A 17569-nucleotide genomic window follows, 5' to 3' on the forward strand; every position below is an offset into this window, starting at 1 on the left:
ATGGCTGGGACTGACATATTAAGGGGGATACATAGTAGTGCTTTACCCTTGGATGGCTAAGACTGACATATTAAGGGGGATACATAGTAGTGCTTTACCCTTGGATGGCTGGGACTGACATATTAAGGGGGATACATAGTAGTGCTTTACCCTTGGATGGCTGGGACTGACATATTAAGGGGATACATAGTAGTGCTTTACCCTTGGATGGCTAAGACTGACATATTAAGGGGGATACATAGTAGTGCTTTACCCTTGGATGGCTGGGACTGACATATTAAGGGGTATACATAGTAGGGCTTTACCCTTGGATGGCTGGGACTGACATATTAAGGGTGATACCATAGTAGTGCTTTACCCTTGGATGGCTGGGACTGACATATTAAGGGGGGTACCTAGTAGTGCTTTACGCTTGGATAGGCTGGGACTGACATATTAAGGGGGGTACATAGTAGTGCTTTACCCTTGGATGGCTGGGACTGACATATTAAGGGGGGTACATAGTAGTGCTTTACCCTTGGATGGCTGGGACTGACATATTAAGGGGGATACATAGTAGTGCTTTACCCTTGGATGGCTGGGACTGACATATTAAGGGGGATACATAGTAGTGCTTTACCCTTGGATGGCTGGGACTGACATATTAAGGGGGATACATAGTAGTGCTTTACCCTTGGATGGCTGGGACTGACATATTAAGGGGATACATAGTAGTGCTTTACCCTTGGATGGCTAAGACTGACATATTAAGGGGGATACATAGTAGTGCTTTACGCTTGGATGGCTGGGACTGACATATTAAGGGGGGTACCTAGTAGTGCTTTACGCTTGGATGGCTGGGACTGACATATTAAGGGGGGTACATAGTAGTGCTTTACCCTTGGATGGCTGAGACTGACATATTAAGGGGGATACATAGTAGTGCTTTACCCTTGGATGGCTGGGACTGACATATTAAGGGGGGTACATAGTAGTGCTTTACCCTTGGATGGCTGGGACTGACATATTAAGGGGGGTACATAGTAGTGCTTTACCCTTGGATGGCTGGGACTGACATATTAAGGGGGGTACATAGTAGTGCTTTACCCTTGGATGGCTGGGACTGACATATTAAGAGGGGGTACATAGTAGTGCTTTACCCTTGGATGGCTGGGACTGACATATTAAGGGGGGTACATAGTAGTGCTTTACCCTTGGATGGCTGGGACTGACATATTAAGGGGATACATAGTAGTGCTTTACCCTTGGATGGCTGGGACTGACATATTAAGGGGGGTACCTAGTAGTGCTTTACGCTTGGATGGCTGAGACTGACATATTAAGGGGGATACATAGTAGTGCTTTACCCTTGGATGGCTGGGACTGACATATTAAGGGGATACATAGTAGTGCTTTACCCTTGGATGGCTAAGACTGACATATTAAGGGGGGTACATAGTAGGGCTTTACCCTTGGATGGCTGGGACTGACATATTAAGGGGGATACATAGTAGTGCTTTACCCTTGGATGGCTAAGACTGACATATTAAGGGGGGTACATAGTAGTGCTTTACCCTTGGATGGCTGGGACTGACATATTAAGGGGATACATAGTAGTGCTTTACCCTTGGATGGCTAAGACTGACATATTAAGGGGGGTACATAGTAGGGCTTTACCCTTGGATGGCTGGGACTGACATATTAAGGGGGGTACCTAGTAGTGCTTTACCCTTGGATGGCTGGGACTGACATATTAAGGGGGGTACATAGTAGTGCTTTACCCTTGGATGGCTGGGACTGACATATTAAGGGGGGTACCTAGTAGTGCTTTACGCTTGGATGGCTGAGACTGACATATTAAGGGGGATACATAGTAGTGCTTTACCCTTGGATGGCTGGGACTGACATATTAAGGGGGATACATAGTAGTGCTTTACCCTTGGATGGCTGGGACTGACATATTAAGGGGGTACATAGTAGTGCTTTACCCTTGGATGGCTAAGACTGACATATTAAGGGGGATACATAGTAGTGCTTTACCCTTGGATGGCTGGGACTGACATATTAAGGGGGATACATAGTAGTGCTTTACCCTTGGATGGCTGGGACTGACATATTAAGGGGGGTACATAGTAGTGCTTTACCCTTGGATGGCTGGGACTGACATATTAAGGGGGATACATAGTAGTGCTTTACCCTTGGATGGCTGGGACTGACATATTAAGGGGGGTACCATAGTAGTGCTTTACCCTTGTATGGCTGGGACTGACATATTAAGGGGGTACCTAGTAGTGCTTTACGCTTGGATAGGCTGGGACTGACATATTAAGGGGGGTACATAGTAGTGCTTTACGCTTGGATGGCTGGGACTGACATATTAAGGGGGATACATAGTAGTGCTTTACCCTTGGATGGCTGGGACTGACATATTAAGGGGATACCATAGTAGTGCTTTACCCTTGGATGGCTGGGACTGACATATTAAGGGGTACATAGTAGTGCTTTACCCTTGGATGGCTGGGACTGACATATTAAGGGGGGTACATAGTAGTGCTTTACCCTTGGATGGCTGGGACTGACATATTAAGGGGGGTACATAGTAGTGCTTTACGCTTGGATGGCTGGGACTGACATATTAAGGGGGGTACATAGTAGTGCTTTACCCTTGGATGGCTGGGACTGACATATTAAGAGGGGGTACATAGTAGTGCTTTACCCTTGGATCGCTGGGACTGACATATTAAGGGGGGTACATAGTAGTGCTTTACCCTTGGATGGCTGGGACTGACATATTAAGAGAGGGTACATAGTAGGGCTTTACCCTTGGATGGCTGGGACTGACATATTAAGGGGGATACATAGTAGTGCTTTACCCTTGGATGGCTGGGACTGACATATTAAGGGGGATACATAGTAGTGCTTTACCCTTGGATGGCTGGGACTGACATATTAAGGGGGGTACCTAGTAGTGCTTTACCCTTGGATGGCTGGGACTGACATATTAAGAGGGGTACATAGTAGTGCTTTACCCTTGGATGGCTGGGACTGACATATTAAGGGGGGTACATAGTAGTGCTTTACCCTTGGATGGCTGGGACTGACATATTAAGGGGGATACATAGTAGTGCTTTACCCTTGGATGGCTGGGACTGACATATTAAGGGGGATACATAGTAGTGCTTTACCCTTGGATGGCTGGGACTGACATATTAAGGGGATACATAGTAGTGCTTTACCCTTGGATGGCTGGGACTGACATATTAAGGGGGGTACATAGTAGTGCTTTACCCTTGGATGGCTGGGACTGGCATATTAAGGGGGATACATAGTAGTGCTTTACCCTTGGATGGCTGGGACTGACATATTAAGGGGGGTACATAGTAGTGCTTTACCCTTGGATGGCTGAGACTGACATATTAAGGGGGATACATAGTAGTGCTTTACCCTTGGATGGCTGGGACTGACATATTAAGGGGGTACATAGTAGTGCTTTACGCTTGGATAGGCTGGGACTGACATATTAAGGGGGATACATAGTAGTGCTTTACCCTTGGATGGCTGAGACTGACATATTAAGGGGGATACATAGTAGTGCTTTACCCTTGGATGGCTGGGACTGACATATTAAGGGGGATACATAGTAGTGCTTTACCCTTGGATGGCTAAGACTGACATATTAAGGAGGATACATAGTAGGGCTTTACCCTTGGATCGCTGGGACTGACATATTAAAGGGGGTACATAGTAGTGCCTTACCCTTGGATGGCTGGGACTGACATATTAAGGGGGGTACATAGTAGTGCTTTACCCTTGGATGGCTGGGACTGACATATTAAGGGGGGTACATAGTAGTGCTTTACCCTTGGATGGCTGAGACTGACATATTAAGGGGGGTACATAGTAGTGCTTTACCCTTGGATGGCTGGGACTGACATATTAAGGGGGATACATAGTAGTGCTTTACCCTTGGATGGCTGGGACTGACATATTAAGGGGGGTACCTAGTAGTGCTTTACCCTTGGATGGCTGGGACTGACATATTAAGGGGGATACATAGTAGGGCTTTACCCTTGGATGGCTGGGACTGACATATTAAGGGGGATACATAGTAGTGCTTTACCCTTGGATGGCTGGGACTGACATATTAAGGGGGGTACCTAGTAGTGCTTTACCCTTGGATGGCTGGGACTGACATATTAAGGGGATACCATAGTAGTGCTTTACCCTTGGATGGCTGGGACTGACATATTAAGGGGGATACATAGTAGTGCTTTACCCTTGGATGGCTGGGACTGACATATTAAGGGGGGTACCTAGTAGTGCTTTACCCTTGGATGGCTGGGACTGACATATTAAGGGGGATACATAGTAGTGCTTTACCCTTGGATGGCTGGGACTGACATATTAAGGGGGTACATAGTAGTGCTTTACCCTTGGATGGCTGGGACTGACATATTAAGGGGGTACCTAGTAGTGCTTTACGCTTGGATGGCTGAGACTGACATATTAAGGGGGGGTGCCATAGTAGTGCTTTACCCTTGGATGGCTGGGACTGACATATTAAGGGGGATACATAGTAGTGCTTTACCCTTGGATGGCTGAGACTGACATATTAAGGGGGATACATAGTAGTGCTTTACCCTTGGATGGCTGGGACTGACATATTAAGGGGATACCATAGTAGTGCTTTACCCTTGGATGGCTGGGACTGACATATTAAGGGGGTACATAGTAGTGCTTTACCCTTGGATGGCTGGGACTGACATATTAAGGGGGATACATAGTAGTGCTTTACCCTTGGATGGCTGGGACTGACATATTAAGGGGGGTACATAGTAGTGCTTTACCCTTGGATGGCTGGGACTGACATATTAAGGGGGATACATAGTAGTGCTTTACGCTTGGATAGGCTGGGACTGACATATTAAGGGGGGTACATAGTAGTGCTTTACCCTTGGATGGCTGGGACTGACATATTAAGGGGGGTACATAGTAGTGCTTTACGCTTGGATGGCTGGGACTGACATATTAAGGGGGATACATAGTAGTGCTTTACGCTTGGATGGCTGGGACTGACATATTAAGGGGGATACATAGTAGTGCTTTACGCTTGGATAGGCTGGGACTGACATATTAAGGGGGGTACATAGTAGTGCTTTACCCTTGGATGGCTGGGACTGACATATTAAAGGGGGTACATAGTAGTGCTTTACCCTTGGATGGCTGGGACTGACATATTAAGGGGGATACATAGTAGTGCCTTACCCTTGGATGGCTGGAACTGACATATTAAGGGGGATACATAGTAGTGCTTTACCCTTGGATGGCTGGGACTGACATATTAAGGGGGATACATAGTAGTGCTTTACCCTTGGATGGCTGGGACTGACATATTAAGGGGGGTACATAGTAGTGCTTTACCCTTGGATGGCTGGGACTGACATATTAAGGGGGGTACATAGTAGTGCTTTACCCTTGGATGGCTGGGACTGACATATTAAGGGGGATACATAGTAGTGCTTTACCCTTGGATGGCTGGGACTGACATATTAAGGGGGATACATAGTAGTGCTTTACCCTTGGATGGCTGGGACTGACATATTAAGGGGGGTACCTAGTAGTGCTTTACCCTTGGATGGCTGGGACTGACATATTAAGGGGGTACCTAGTAGTGCTTTACGCTTGGATAGGCTTGATTTAATTCTGCTCTTGTTTCTTCAGTCATCTTTGTGTGTCTTATTTAACAGTAATTACTTGGTCTCAGGTGCCAGTGGGATATTATATTACACAAGGGTGGGAAAATGTCAGGCTATATCTGGCATATTTCATTGAGTACACTGTATGCATAAAGCTGAAAAAAATGTCAACATATGATAGGTTTAGCAGATTGTATAGATATCAGTGAGCAAACCGCAAGAAATATTCAGTACCTACCACATACGTAAAGTACTTTATTTTGTCCTGGATGCCTGCATCATTCTTCAAGTTGAAGTTAATGTTGATGTTTTCACCCGGTGTTACCTCAGTTGCAGCCACACTAATGTGTAGATAGTTATTAGAGCCGCCTTGTGGTCTGTATGGCTGGGCTGTCATGGTAGCAGTGGCCTGACGATGTTGTGGCAGGACTGGACTTTCAGTGGTTACCTTAAAAAAGAGAAACAAATTTTATTTCCCACAGAACAATATGATGACTTCCTAAATGCAAAGAAATACAGACTCATGCTTCTTGTACATATAATCTGACAAGATAAGCAAACCTATATACAGAAGATTATGATCAGGCCATCAGTCATAACCAGTTTGGTATGTGCTCACAAAATGTATTTGAAAAAATTCATCATGAGAGTGTAGGTAAGTGAATAAGTGAGCATCTTGGAATCCTGTTTATGAATGCAAAATAATCAGAAGTTATGATCAAAAACCTACCCATAATTCGTTGTAACGTTTAGGGAGTTTTAGCTAAGTGTATGCATTATCGGTTAAAAAAGTGCAGTATATGAGGTATCCAGCAGCTTTAAAAGCTGTAATATACCTCATGTTACAGCATAAATGACAGCTAGAAGTGAAGTGTATCCTGATCAGCCTACAGCTTTAAAAGTTGTTAGACATTGCTGCTACACATTGGATGTTTTCTTCATTATGTGGCGGTGTGAAGTGCAATACAATTTTCAAAGCTGTCAGTGGGTTTGTGATGCAGTTCTGAGGTGATCACATCTTTATGGCAGTGTGTGGTTCATACCTAAAATGCCATTATAAGTAGTTCTTGTATATGAGCCCTAGTATGACAGTCTGTTTTTCTCAGTTTTGAAGTGTAATTGGCAACTCCAGGCTTAGTTAGCAATCCCAGGTAGGCATGTCCTCCCATCCTGGTCACTCATCTACCCATCCTAGGTAGGCATGCCCTCTCATCCTGGCCTTCTGCAGGGCAATGTGAAGCAACATGCTAAAGAAATGCACAATATAATATTTAATGTGATTCATAAACTCACTGCTTCAGATACCACTGTAATACAGTATGTGGTAATTCATAAACTCACTACTTCTGATGTCACTATAATACAGAATATGATTCATAAACTCCTTATGACGTCACCATAATCAACAGTGTCATTTATAAACTCACTTCTGATGTCAATATAATACACAGTGTGGTTCATTAACTTTTTCTAATGTCACTGTAATACAGAGTGTGAACTCCACAAGGCACACTGTGATTCATAAACACATGGTTTCTGATATCACTATAATACACAGTGTGATTCATAAACTCACTGCTTATGATGTCATTATAGTGGACGGTTTGATTCATTAACTCACTGCTTCTAATGTCACTGTAGTACAGAGTGTGATTCATAGAATATTGTGATGTCACTATAATAAACAATGTGATTCATAAACTCACTACTTCAGATGCATAGCCATATGTATTTTGGATATATAATGTGCATTGAAGATGGAAGCCCTACATATAACTACTTCATAGTATAAACCCCCTTACAGCATTAAGGACGTGCTTAGGAATACAAATGCAGTATAAATTAACAATATATACGTGCAAAGTTTCAGGTAAAAATGGTGCAACCATTTCACTGTACTTTTTCACGTGCATATTGGCTGTAGAATATAAAACATTTAGGTAAGCTGAATGCCAGAATGCGTACTCCTTTACGCCAAATTCTGTGTTTTGGAAACAGATCACAAAAGTGTTATTTTATTATTTTTTTACCTTTAGTTATTCATGCTCACTAGTAATATATACACACACACTCCTTAATAAACATTTTCTCTTATACTTCTATTAAATTTCAAGTAAATAAAACAAATTACATTATATTTGTTATTGGCTGTATATAGTCTAAACAGTAAAACTATTATTAAACTATTTTAAAAGCCATAAAACCATTTCTGCTTTTATTATGCACAATAAAACAGCAATAACAACAACGACAAAAACATAAGTCAGTCATATTATACAGCAGAAATATTTTTCACTATTTATTTATTTGTTTTATTTATTGACATATGTTAACTGGGTTAGTCCAACTGAACCAGGGGCTCATTTTCAGTGGAGACCCGAGGAGAAAAGCTCCAGAAGTATTACATATTTTAAAATAAAAATCAAATCAAAAATAAAAACAAGATAAAATAAAAACCACCACGAAACATAATAAGAGAATAAACAGTTAGAGAATATCTGTACACAGAGCAGGTTAAAATCAACAGTTAGAGAATATCTGTATACAGAGCAGGTTAAAATCAACAGTTAGAGAATATCTGTACACAGAGCAGGTTAAAATCAACAGTTAGAGAATATCTGTACACAGAGCAGTTTAAAATCAACAGTCAGAGAATATCTGTACACAGAGCAGGTTAAAATAAACAGTCAGAGAATATCTGTACACAGAGCAGGTTAAAATCAACAGTTAGAGAATATCTGTACACAGAGCAGGTTAAAATCAACAGTTAGAGAATATCTGTACACAGAGCAGGTTAAAATCAACAGAGAATATCTGTACACAGAGCAGGTTAAAATCAACAGTTAGAGAATATCTGTACACAGAGCAGGTTAAAATCAACAGTTAGAGAAGATCTGTACACAGAGCAGGTTAAAATCAACAGATAATATCTGTACACAGAGCAGGTTAAAATCAACAGTTAGAGAATATCTGTACACAGACCAGGTTAAAATCAACAGAGAATATCTGTACACAGAGCAGGTTAAAATCAACAGTTAGAGAATATCTGTACACAGAGCAGGTTAAAATCAACAGAGAATATCTGTACACAGAGCAGGTTAAAATCAACAGTTAGAGAATATCTGGACACAGAGCAGGTTAAAATCAACAGTTAGAGAATATCTGTACACAGAGCAGGTTAAAATCAACAGTTAGAGAATATCTGTACACGGAGCAGGTTAAAATCAACAGTCAGAGAATATCTGTACACAGAGCAGGTTAAAATAAACAGTCAGAGAATATCTGTACACAGAGCAGGTTAAAATCAACAGAGAATATCTGTACACAGAGCAGGTTAAAATCAACAGATAGAGAATATCTGTACAGACAGCAGGTTAAAATCAACAGAGAATATCTGTACACAGAGCAGGTTAAAATCAACAGTTAGAGAATATCTGTACACAGAGCAGGTTAAAATCAACAGAGAATATCTGTACACAGAGCAGGTTAAAATCAACAGTTTGAGAATATCTGTACACAGAGCAGGTTAAAATCAACAGTTAGAGAATATCTGTACACAGAGCAGGTTAAAATCAACAGAGAATATCTGTACACAGAGCAGGTTAAAATCAACAGTTAGAGAATATCTGTACACAGAGCAGGTTAAAATCAACAGTTAGAGAATATCTGTACACAGAGCAGGTTAAAATCAACAGAGAATAGCTGTACACAGAGAAGGTTAAAATCAACAGTCAGAGAATATCTGTACACAGAGCAGGTTAAAATCAACAGTTAGAGAATATCTGTACGTAGAGCAGGTTAAAATCAACAGTCAAAGAATATCTGTACACAGAGCAGGTTAAAATCAACAGTTAGAGAATATCTGTACACAGAGCAGGTTAAAATCAACAGAGAATATCTGTACACAGAGCAGGTTAAAATCAACAGTCAGAGAATATCTGTACACAGAGCAGGTTAAATCAACAGTTAGAGAATATCTGTACATAGAGCAGGTTAAAATCAACAGTCAGAGAATATCTGTACACAGAGCAGGTTAAATAACAATTGACAGGTCTAAAGAATATCACACATGAAGTACATACAAATAGATAAACCAATCAATCATTTTTTTTTTCAATAAAAACTTTTTTTAAATAAAGATATATATAAATATATATGCTATGGAAGTGAGGGGAGAGGGAGGTATAAAGGTATATGAGACAAGTACAAGGAAGTAAAGGGTAGAACAGGAAAAGGAGTTAAAGTTGAGATCAGGTGGGGGGTAGACAAGGGTGAGACCATCTACTCTGAAGAAAAATGTTAAGGTCTTCTTTGAACAGGTGTTTTTGATGAATGCTTTTTATTTCTTGAGGGAGTCAGTTCCAAGCATGTGCAACAGAGTATTTGTAGAGGGACTTTCCTATAGTTTTATTGGGTTTATATATGTCAAGGAGGTGTTTGCTGGAAGCACGAAGATGACGATGGGGGTTGTAGTAGGAGACTAGGTTGGAAATGGAAGGGCAGGAAGAGGGGTCATTCAGGATAGAGTGTGTAATGTGAAGTTGGGGAAGAAGGTGTTGTTTAGAGAATTCTGGCCATTGGAGTTACTTAAGGTGAGACAGTGGTGGGATTTATAGGGGGGATTAGAGGCAACCCTAGCTATTTTGTGATAAGTTTGCTGTAGTTTAGTGATAAGTGAAGTGTGAACATTAGTAAGGACAGGGACAACATAGAGAAGGCAGGGTAGAAGGGAATGAGCGAGGGGAGGTTTGGAAGAAGGTGATAGAAATTTTCTGGGTGCGATAGAGAAGTCTGAGTCTCTGGTAGGGTAGGCAATGGATTGTGTCAGAGATGGAATGATTAATAAGTATAGTGACAGGGTAGGCAATGGATTGTGTCAGAGATGGAATGATTAATAAGTATAGTGACAGGGTAGGCGATGGATTGTGTTAGAGATGGAATGATTAATAAGTATAGTGACACGGTAGGTGATGGATTGTGTCAGAAATGGAACAATTAATAAGTATAGTGACAGGGTAGGGGATGGATTGTGCAGCTATTTTTAGGAAGTGGGAAGGTAGTTGCTCAGCAGAGGGGGAGCAATGCTTAAGTTTATTTAGAAGAGATTTAATAGTGGTAATTGGGACTGGTTGGAAAGAAAATGTATTAGGAAGAGTTTTGTTAAGAAGTGATAGAGGGGTTGGGTGAGATGTACTATTTTGTGCGAGCTTTTGGAGAGTTTCTATGAAATAGCTGTTGAGGAGAGGGGCAGTTTCAGTGGCAGTGTTGTGTGGAAAGGAGTTGGGAGTAGTGGGTTTACCTGGGTGAAGCAGGTTGTTGATGGAGGTCCAGAGTTTTTTTGGATTTTTCTGAGGGCTGCATTGGTTAGAGGAAAAATAAGCTCTCTTATCTTTGATGACTAGTTTTTTGGTTTGGTTTCTGAGCTTTTTGTATGACTGAAGTAAGGGAGGGGATTTATTTTTAACCCAAGATTTCCAAGTACTATCTCTTTTGTGCATGGTCAGTCAGGTTTGTTTTGTAAGCCAGGGGGCATAGCTGGATTTAATTCTGATTTTTCTAGAAGGGGCAATAGAATTAAGAGTGTCAAGGAAAATCTTACTGAAGGACCTGACAGCCTCATTCATAGGAAGGTGGTATAGGAAAGACCAATTGATGCCAGACAGTTTAGAGTTAAAAGCGTCTGTGTCAAAGTGGTTGAGGTTCTGGCATATTCTTTTGGTATGGTCTTTGGGAAAATGGGTGAATCTATGAATAAAAGTTGAGTAGTGATCACTTAAAGAGTTTGGAAGCATGCCTGTGTTATAATAATGGTTGGGAGCTGAGGTAAGAATCCAGTCAAGGATAGGTCCAGAAAGGGAGTTTGTATTAGTTCTAGTGGGGGTAGAAATGTGTTGGTGAAATCCATGCATGTCGAAACTATGGGTAGGGGATGAGGGGACAGTTTAGACCAGTCTATGTTAATGACTCCAAGTATGATGGTATGTTACTGCCTCCAAGTATGATGGTTTAACAAGGGACATGTTGAGTGAGCCAGGAGAGAAAGTTCTCTAGGATTGGAATATTATTGCTGGGGAAAGTATATAGAGATGATGGCAATTTTTTGTGTGAATTTAGATGAAAGTTAACGATAAGGATTTCTGCAGGTGAGAAAGATGGAACAGAGGTGAAAAGAGGGGACTGGTTTAATAGTTCAGAGTAGACAAATGTTATCCCCGCTTTGCTTATTGGTTCTATCCGAGTGAAAGATATTGCAGCCTGGAAGTAAGATTTCTGAGCTGAGGATGCGTGGTTTAAGTCAGGTTTCAGACAGAGTTAGGATGTGGGGATATTTATTAGCAATCCATGAATACACTTCTGTTATTTTATTTACAATGCTAGAAGTCTTTTAGTGATTCAGGTGGAGAGTGCTGTTTAGGTGGGGGGAGAGGTGAGTGTTGATGTACGGTGCAAGCAAGGGGTGGGAGGTCCTAGCTTGGGGTTGATGTCCCTATCCAAGAGAAGTGTTTCAAAGAATGTAAGAATATAGAAACATAGGTTCAGAGTAGAAGGATATCTAGGTTTCTGACTAGTGGGGAGAGATGAGCTAGAAAAAGTGATAATTTTGAAGAGTCAGATGGTGAGATGGGGAAGACTGATGGTGAAACTAAATATGGGTGATGACAGACATAGTGGGTGTTGAGAATATGACGGAGGGTGGGAGAGAGGGGTTGAAGGCAAAGTGAAGTATGATAGGAGGTTGTTAGTGAGAGGAAGAAGAGAAAGGAGACAGAGAGATAGAGGTGCCACATGATAGGAGATAGAGTAGACAGAGGGGTTGGGGTATGAGAGTGGGAGGAGATGGTTCAAGATGTGCTAGAAAATGGGGCCGGGGTAGGTAATGAGGCTATAGGGGAGGAGAGTATAGAAGGAGTGGTTGTCAAGGAGAAAATGTGTTAATTAATTAAAGTGGCTGATTGGGTGGAGAAAAAGGAAGAGGTGTGGTGTAGAAAGTATAAATGTATTGAAAGAGTGGTGGGTGAGAATGGGGGTATAGTAGAGGAGTGGAGTGAGCCCAAGCATAGCGAGGGCAAATGGAGCGGGTTAGCCCAGCTGGAACAGGTGCATAAATCAAGAAAAAAATGATCAGGTAGATTGAAATTATGGTAGTTTACAGGTAAGTTGTATGCTGTATTATTGGTATCACAGGTTTTGGGGGGCGAATATGTATTATGTATGTAAGTAAGCACTGGAAAATGTACGTGAATCAAGAAAAAAACAATCACGTAAACTGAAATGATGGTAGTTTGCAGGTAAGTTATACGATGACTTACTGGTATCACAGGTTTTGGGGAGAATATGTATGTCATTAAATGGTTTCATCAAAAAAAAATCAGACTTCATCAAATCAAAGACATATCTCCCCAATCAAATTACATATATAACAGAACATAATACAGAGATATCAATAAGATTATTATTTTTGTCATGTAAGACACTGATGATAAAAATATAATCATTCAAACCAAGAGGTTTGTCGGTATCCAAAACAAGCTGCCAAAATAATTCTCTCTGCAAAACATATTTTTCCAAACACATCTCCTTTAAAAAGATTTCATTTTTTTCTCAAATAAAAAAAATGTAATTTTATTAAAATTAGGGCAGCTCATACCATGTTTAGTTAGGACATTGTTCAAATCTTGTTTACGGATAGCATAATTTATAGGATCATAGGAGGTTACTAGGCTAATGGCTCTGGGGCCCTTACAAGTCTAGCCAAGAGTTTATCCCCAAAAAAGAAACTGCAGTCAGCACCTGCACCCCTGTCAATGAGGGACAAAGGTAGAACCTCTGGGACAAATTTGTGGTTTCCCATCCACTCATTAAGGTTGCACTTGAAGAGGGTAAGCAAGGTATTCTGTTTGACACTGTTTGACATGTATGGGAAGTCTGTTCCATAGACGGGGCAGCCTCTGGGAGACAAACCTGTCTCACATCAATAACTCTAAAAGAGAATCTATGGTCAATACCTGAATCAACTATGTGCTTATACAAGGCATTACTGTCAATGGCCCTTCTAATCTCCGATTTCTGTTCAGTGATGCGTTCTTTTAGTTTTCTAGTGGTCTTACCCACATAGAATGCAGTACATTTCACACAATTAGCTAAGTATACCACATTAGATGTAACACAAGTGGTAGAAAAATTAAACTGATAAACTTTACCACTAATAGGATGTTTGAAGTTATCACTGCAACCAACCACAATATCAGAACAGCAGGAACAATTCAAACAACCATACGTACCGGGCTTAGTGGTAGAAGTCCTCTCTACAGGTCTAAAAAAATCTTTGTAACATAACATACTCTTCAAGGACGTCATGTTTCTATATGAGAAAAAGGGCCTGTCACCAAGAATGTCTTTAATCTCACTAGAGGCCATTAGTACAACCCAATTCCACTGGATTATTTGTTTTACAAAACGAAAACACAAAAACCAAAAAATAAAAAAACAAAAAATAACTTTTAAAAAACGAAAGGAATCGATAAGAGCCGGCAAATCCAATAAAACTTATTTTATTGTAAGCACTTTCAGCAAGGTGCTTACCTCGCCTTCTTCAGACATACATATAAAATCAATTAAGCCATTTTATATAAATGAACTAATTATCTAAATTAATTCTCACATTCAATTAATGATTTAAAGGTACATTAAAACAAACCAAACTGTGTTTTAAAACTTAAAAAAGAAGAAAACAATTATTGCATAAATATTAAGATTTTTGAAACATGCAAAATCAAATTCTTCTACTAAAGTTGAAATTCTCACGAAGCCTAAATACATATTTATTGTATGTAAACATTTTTTACTTGTATATATGTATTCATAGTGTCTGTCAAAATGACACACAACATAAGCACGTAATGAAATATGTATCTTAAAAACATAAAATAAAATAAAATAAATTAATCAAATAATAAAGATTAAACCAGCATATGAACGTTATTAGTAACAATGTTCAAACATCTATACTAACATTAAATACTTAGAACTTGAGCTTGTTCTTTTCATAAACACTACTGCTCAATAGAAAATCGATTATTATGTTGGTTGAACATTAATGTTGAAATTCAGAGTTTGAAAAAACACATTACTACGTTTGCCAATGCCATAATAAATGTTATAAATATTATAAAATAAATGTTATAAATATTATAACATAAAACTATCATCTTTTGAGGGCTAATAGTTTCAAAATACATTTGATAGAGATATACTCATTTAATCCAGGGTATGTATGGGCTCTAGTCCTAATCTGCCACATCAATTCATCTAGTTCTAAATAAGTTTGCCAAGGTCCCCCTCTAAAGTCCTGCACTCTGTGCTGTGAAATGGTGAACATAAAACTATGTTCGGGGTGGTCAACACAATGTTTGGCCAATGCATTGTTAGTGTCTCTTTTCTGGATGGTATAACAATGTTCATATATATGTTGTTTAAATTTTCTTTCGGTTTTGCCTATGTAAAAAACTTTACATTGAGAACATAAAGCCACATAGGTAACACTCTTAGTATCACAATTGTACCTGCCATTAATCTTATAAATTTTATCATTAATACATACATTATTGGTGATGTTAAAACATTTGCATTGGGAACAGAATCCACATTTAAACATACCCATAGACCTATTAATCTGTGGTTTCTTCTTCCTTTCTAAAATGGCCTTTAAATCATGCCCCCTCCTAAATGTGATTTTGGGTTTTGTACCTAAAGTTTTCGACAATGTTTCATCGCCTTTGATGATCTCCCAATTTTTATTGAGAATATCTCTAATAAGTTGGTAATCAAGGGAGAACGTGCATAAAAGACTAGTGTGGTACATGGCAACGTGTTGTAAATTACCTGTTCTTCTCTGCTCAACTGAACTGTTTTTATCAAAACAACCCCCTATGTTGTTGACCCTTTCTTTATTGTGTAATAGGGGTACAAAATGAACATTGTTGCTAATAACTTTCATATGCTGGTTTAATCTTTATTATTTGATTAATTTATTTTATTTTATTTTATGTTTTTAAGATACATATTTCATTACGTGCTTATGTTGTGTGTCATTTTGACAGACACTATGAATACATATATACAAGTAAAAAATGTTTACATACAATAAATACGTATTTAGGCTTCGTGAGAATTTCAACTTTAGTAGAAGAATTTGATTTTGCGTGTTTCAAAAATCTTAATATTTATGCAATAATTGTTTTCTTCTTTTTTAAGTTTTAAAACACAGTTTGGTTTGTTTTAATGCACCTTTAAATCATTAATTGAATGTGAGCTAATTAATTTAGATAATTAGTTCATTTATATAAAATGGCTTAATTGATTTTATATGTATGTCTGAAGAAGGCGAGGTAAGCACCTTGCTGAAAGCGCTTACAATAAAATAAGTTTTATTGGATTTGCCGGCTCTTATCGATTCCTTTCGTTTTTTAAAAGTTATTTTTTGTTTTACAAAACAAGTCAAGGTGTTATAACTAGTAAGATACCTAGTACATACTTCTGAACATTCTAGGTTAAACCAGAACGCATCATTGAACACAAATCGGAGATTAGAAGGGCCATTGACAGTAATGCCTTGTATAAGCACATAGTTGATTCAGACAAACCTGTCTCACCAGCTGGTTTTGTTGATGTTGCATATTAGATTTAGGCCTTTCAAGTGGGTAATATGTGAGGAGTTAGACTTACGGATATGGAGCATCTCTAGTAGGGCAGTGTCTGACATTGCCTTGTAGGTGAGGCACAGATCACCTCCGAGCAATCTGTATGATACTGAGTAGAGTGATAATGATTTGAGCCTGTCCACATAGGATGGGTGTTGGAGTTTATGGATTCTCTTTGTGAGGTATTTCTGTGGCCTTTCCAGTTGGTACAGGTGTTTGGAGAGGTACAGACCAAACAGGGCATTATACTAAATTATTGGCCTAATTTGGGAGGAGTACAGAGAGGTAATAACCTCCTTTTTTTCTAGATGCAATCCCTTTACTTATGAGATGAACCAGGTAAAAGTTTTTTCTGACCACTGCCGCTACATGATGGTCAAATGTGAGATTGTTATTAACCTGAGTACCCAGGTCTCTCACCACAAGTCATGTGCTTAGGGGGTTGACATAGTGTGGTAATCAGTAGGGGCCATGTTTTTGCTGAATGATATGATAATGCATTTTTTGCATTTAACCTAAGGCCATGACTTTTGCACCAGTTATTTGCAGCTGTGAGACCCTCTTGCAGTTTGTTAACATCATCTGGGGAGTCAATGACAGCACCCAACTTACAGTCATCTGCAAACTTGGTCAGCCACAGGCCTTTTGTCTTTGCCTGGACCTCTGAGAATTAGATGCTAAAGAGTAGGGGTCCCAGGACAGATCTCTGGGGAACACCACTAGTGACAGGTCTGCTGCCGGAGGTGGAGACACCTATTTTAACCTTCAGGTTCCTATCAATGAGCCAGTTGGCCACTCACCTGATGAGATAGGGATTTACATCATGTTGTGTTAGCTTTTCAATGATGCCCAAGTGGGGGATTGTGTCAAAGGCCTTGGCCAAGTCAAGGTAAGCTGTATGTACTGACTTTCCCTCATCCAGGGCCTTGGTGACAGTCTCAAAGAAGTCAACCAGGTTCAGCAGGCAAGGTCTTCCCTTGATGAATCTGAACTGGGTGAAGTCAAGTGCTTGGAGATTGCCTCTGTCCTTGTTTATGAGATCCTTAATAATATGCTCCATGGCTTTGCAGATCAGACTTGTCAAGCTAATGGGGCAATAGTTTCCAGGGTCAGTATTGGCACCACATTTGTGCAATGGGATGACAATGGCAGTTCTCCGCTCTGCTGGAATGAAGCCTGCATTTAGGGTGTGGT

At 39.9% G+C, this 17569-nt stretch overlaps 1 protein-coding gene across 1 annotated transcript in view; it reads right to left on the reverse strand.

Moving 5' to 3' along the window:
- The window catches only part of LOC122812305 (venom factor-like), a 1464680-nt gene that overhangs the window by 1284654 nt on the left and 162457 nt on the right, over positions 1-17569 (reverse strand). The window contains exon 5 of the mRNA XM_044084707.1: positions 5914-6123. Within this exon, the coding sequence (XP_043940642.1) occupies positions 5914-6123 (210 nt within the window). The remainder of the gene's footprint in view (positions 1-5913; positions 6124-17569) is intronic.

Source organism: Protopterus annectens, chromosome 9.part0 (genome assembly GCF_019279795.1).
Source record: "Protopterus annectens isolate FY-2018-M chromosome 9.part0, PAN1.0, whole genome shotgun sequence".
Classification (NCBI taxonomy): Eukaryota; Metazoa; Chordata; order Ceratodontiformes; family Protopteridae; genus Protopterus; species Protopterus annectens.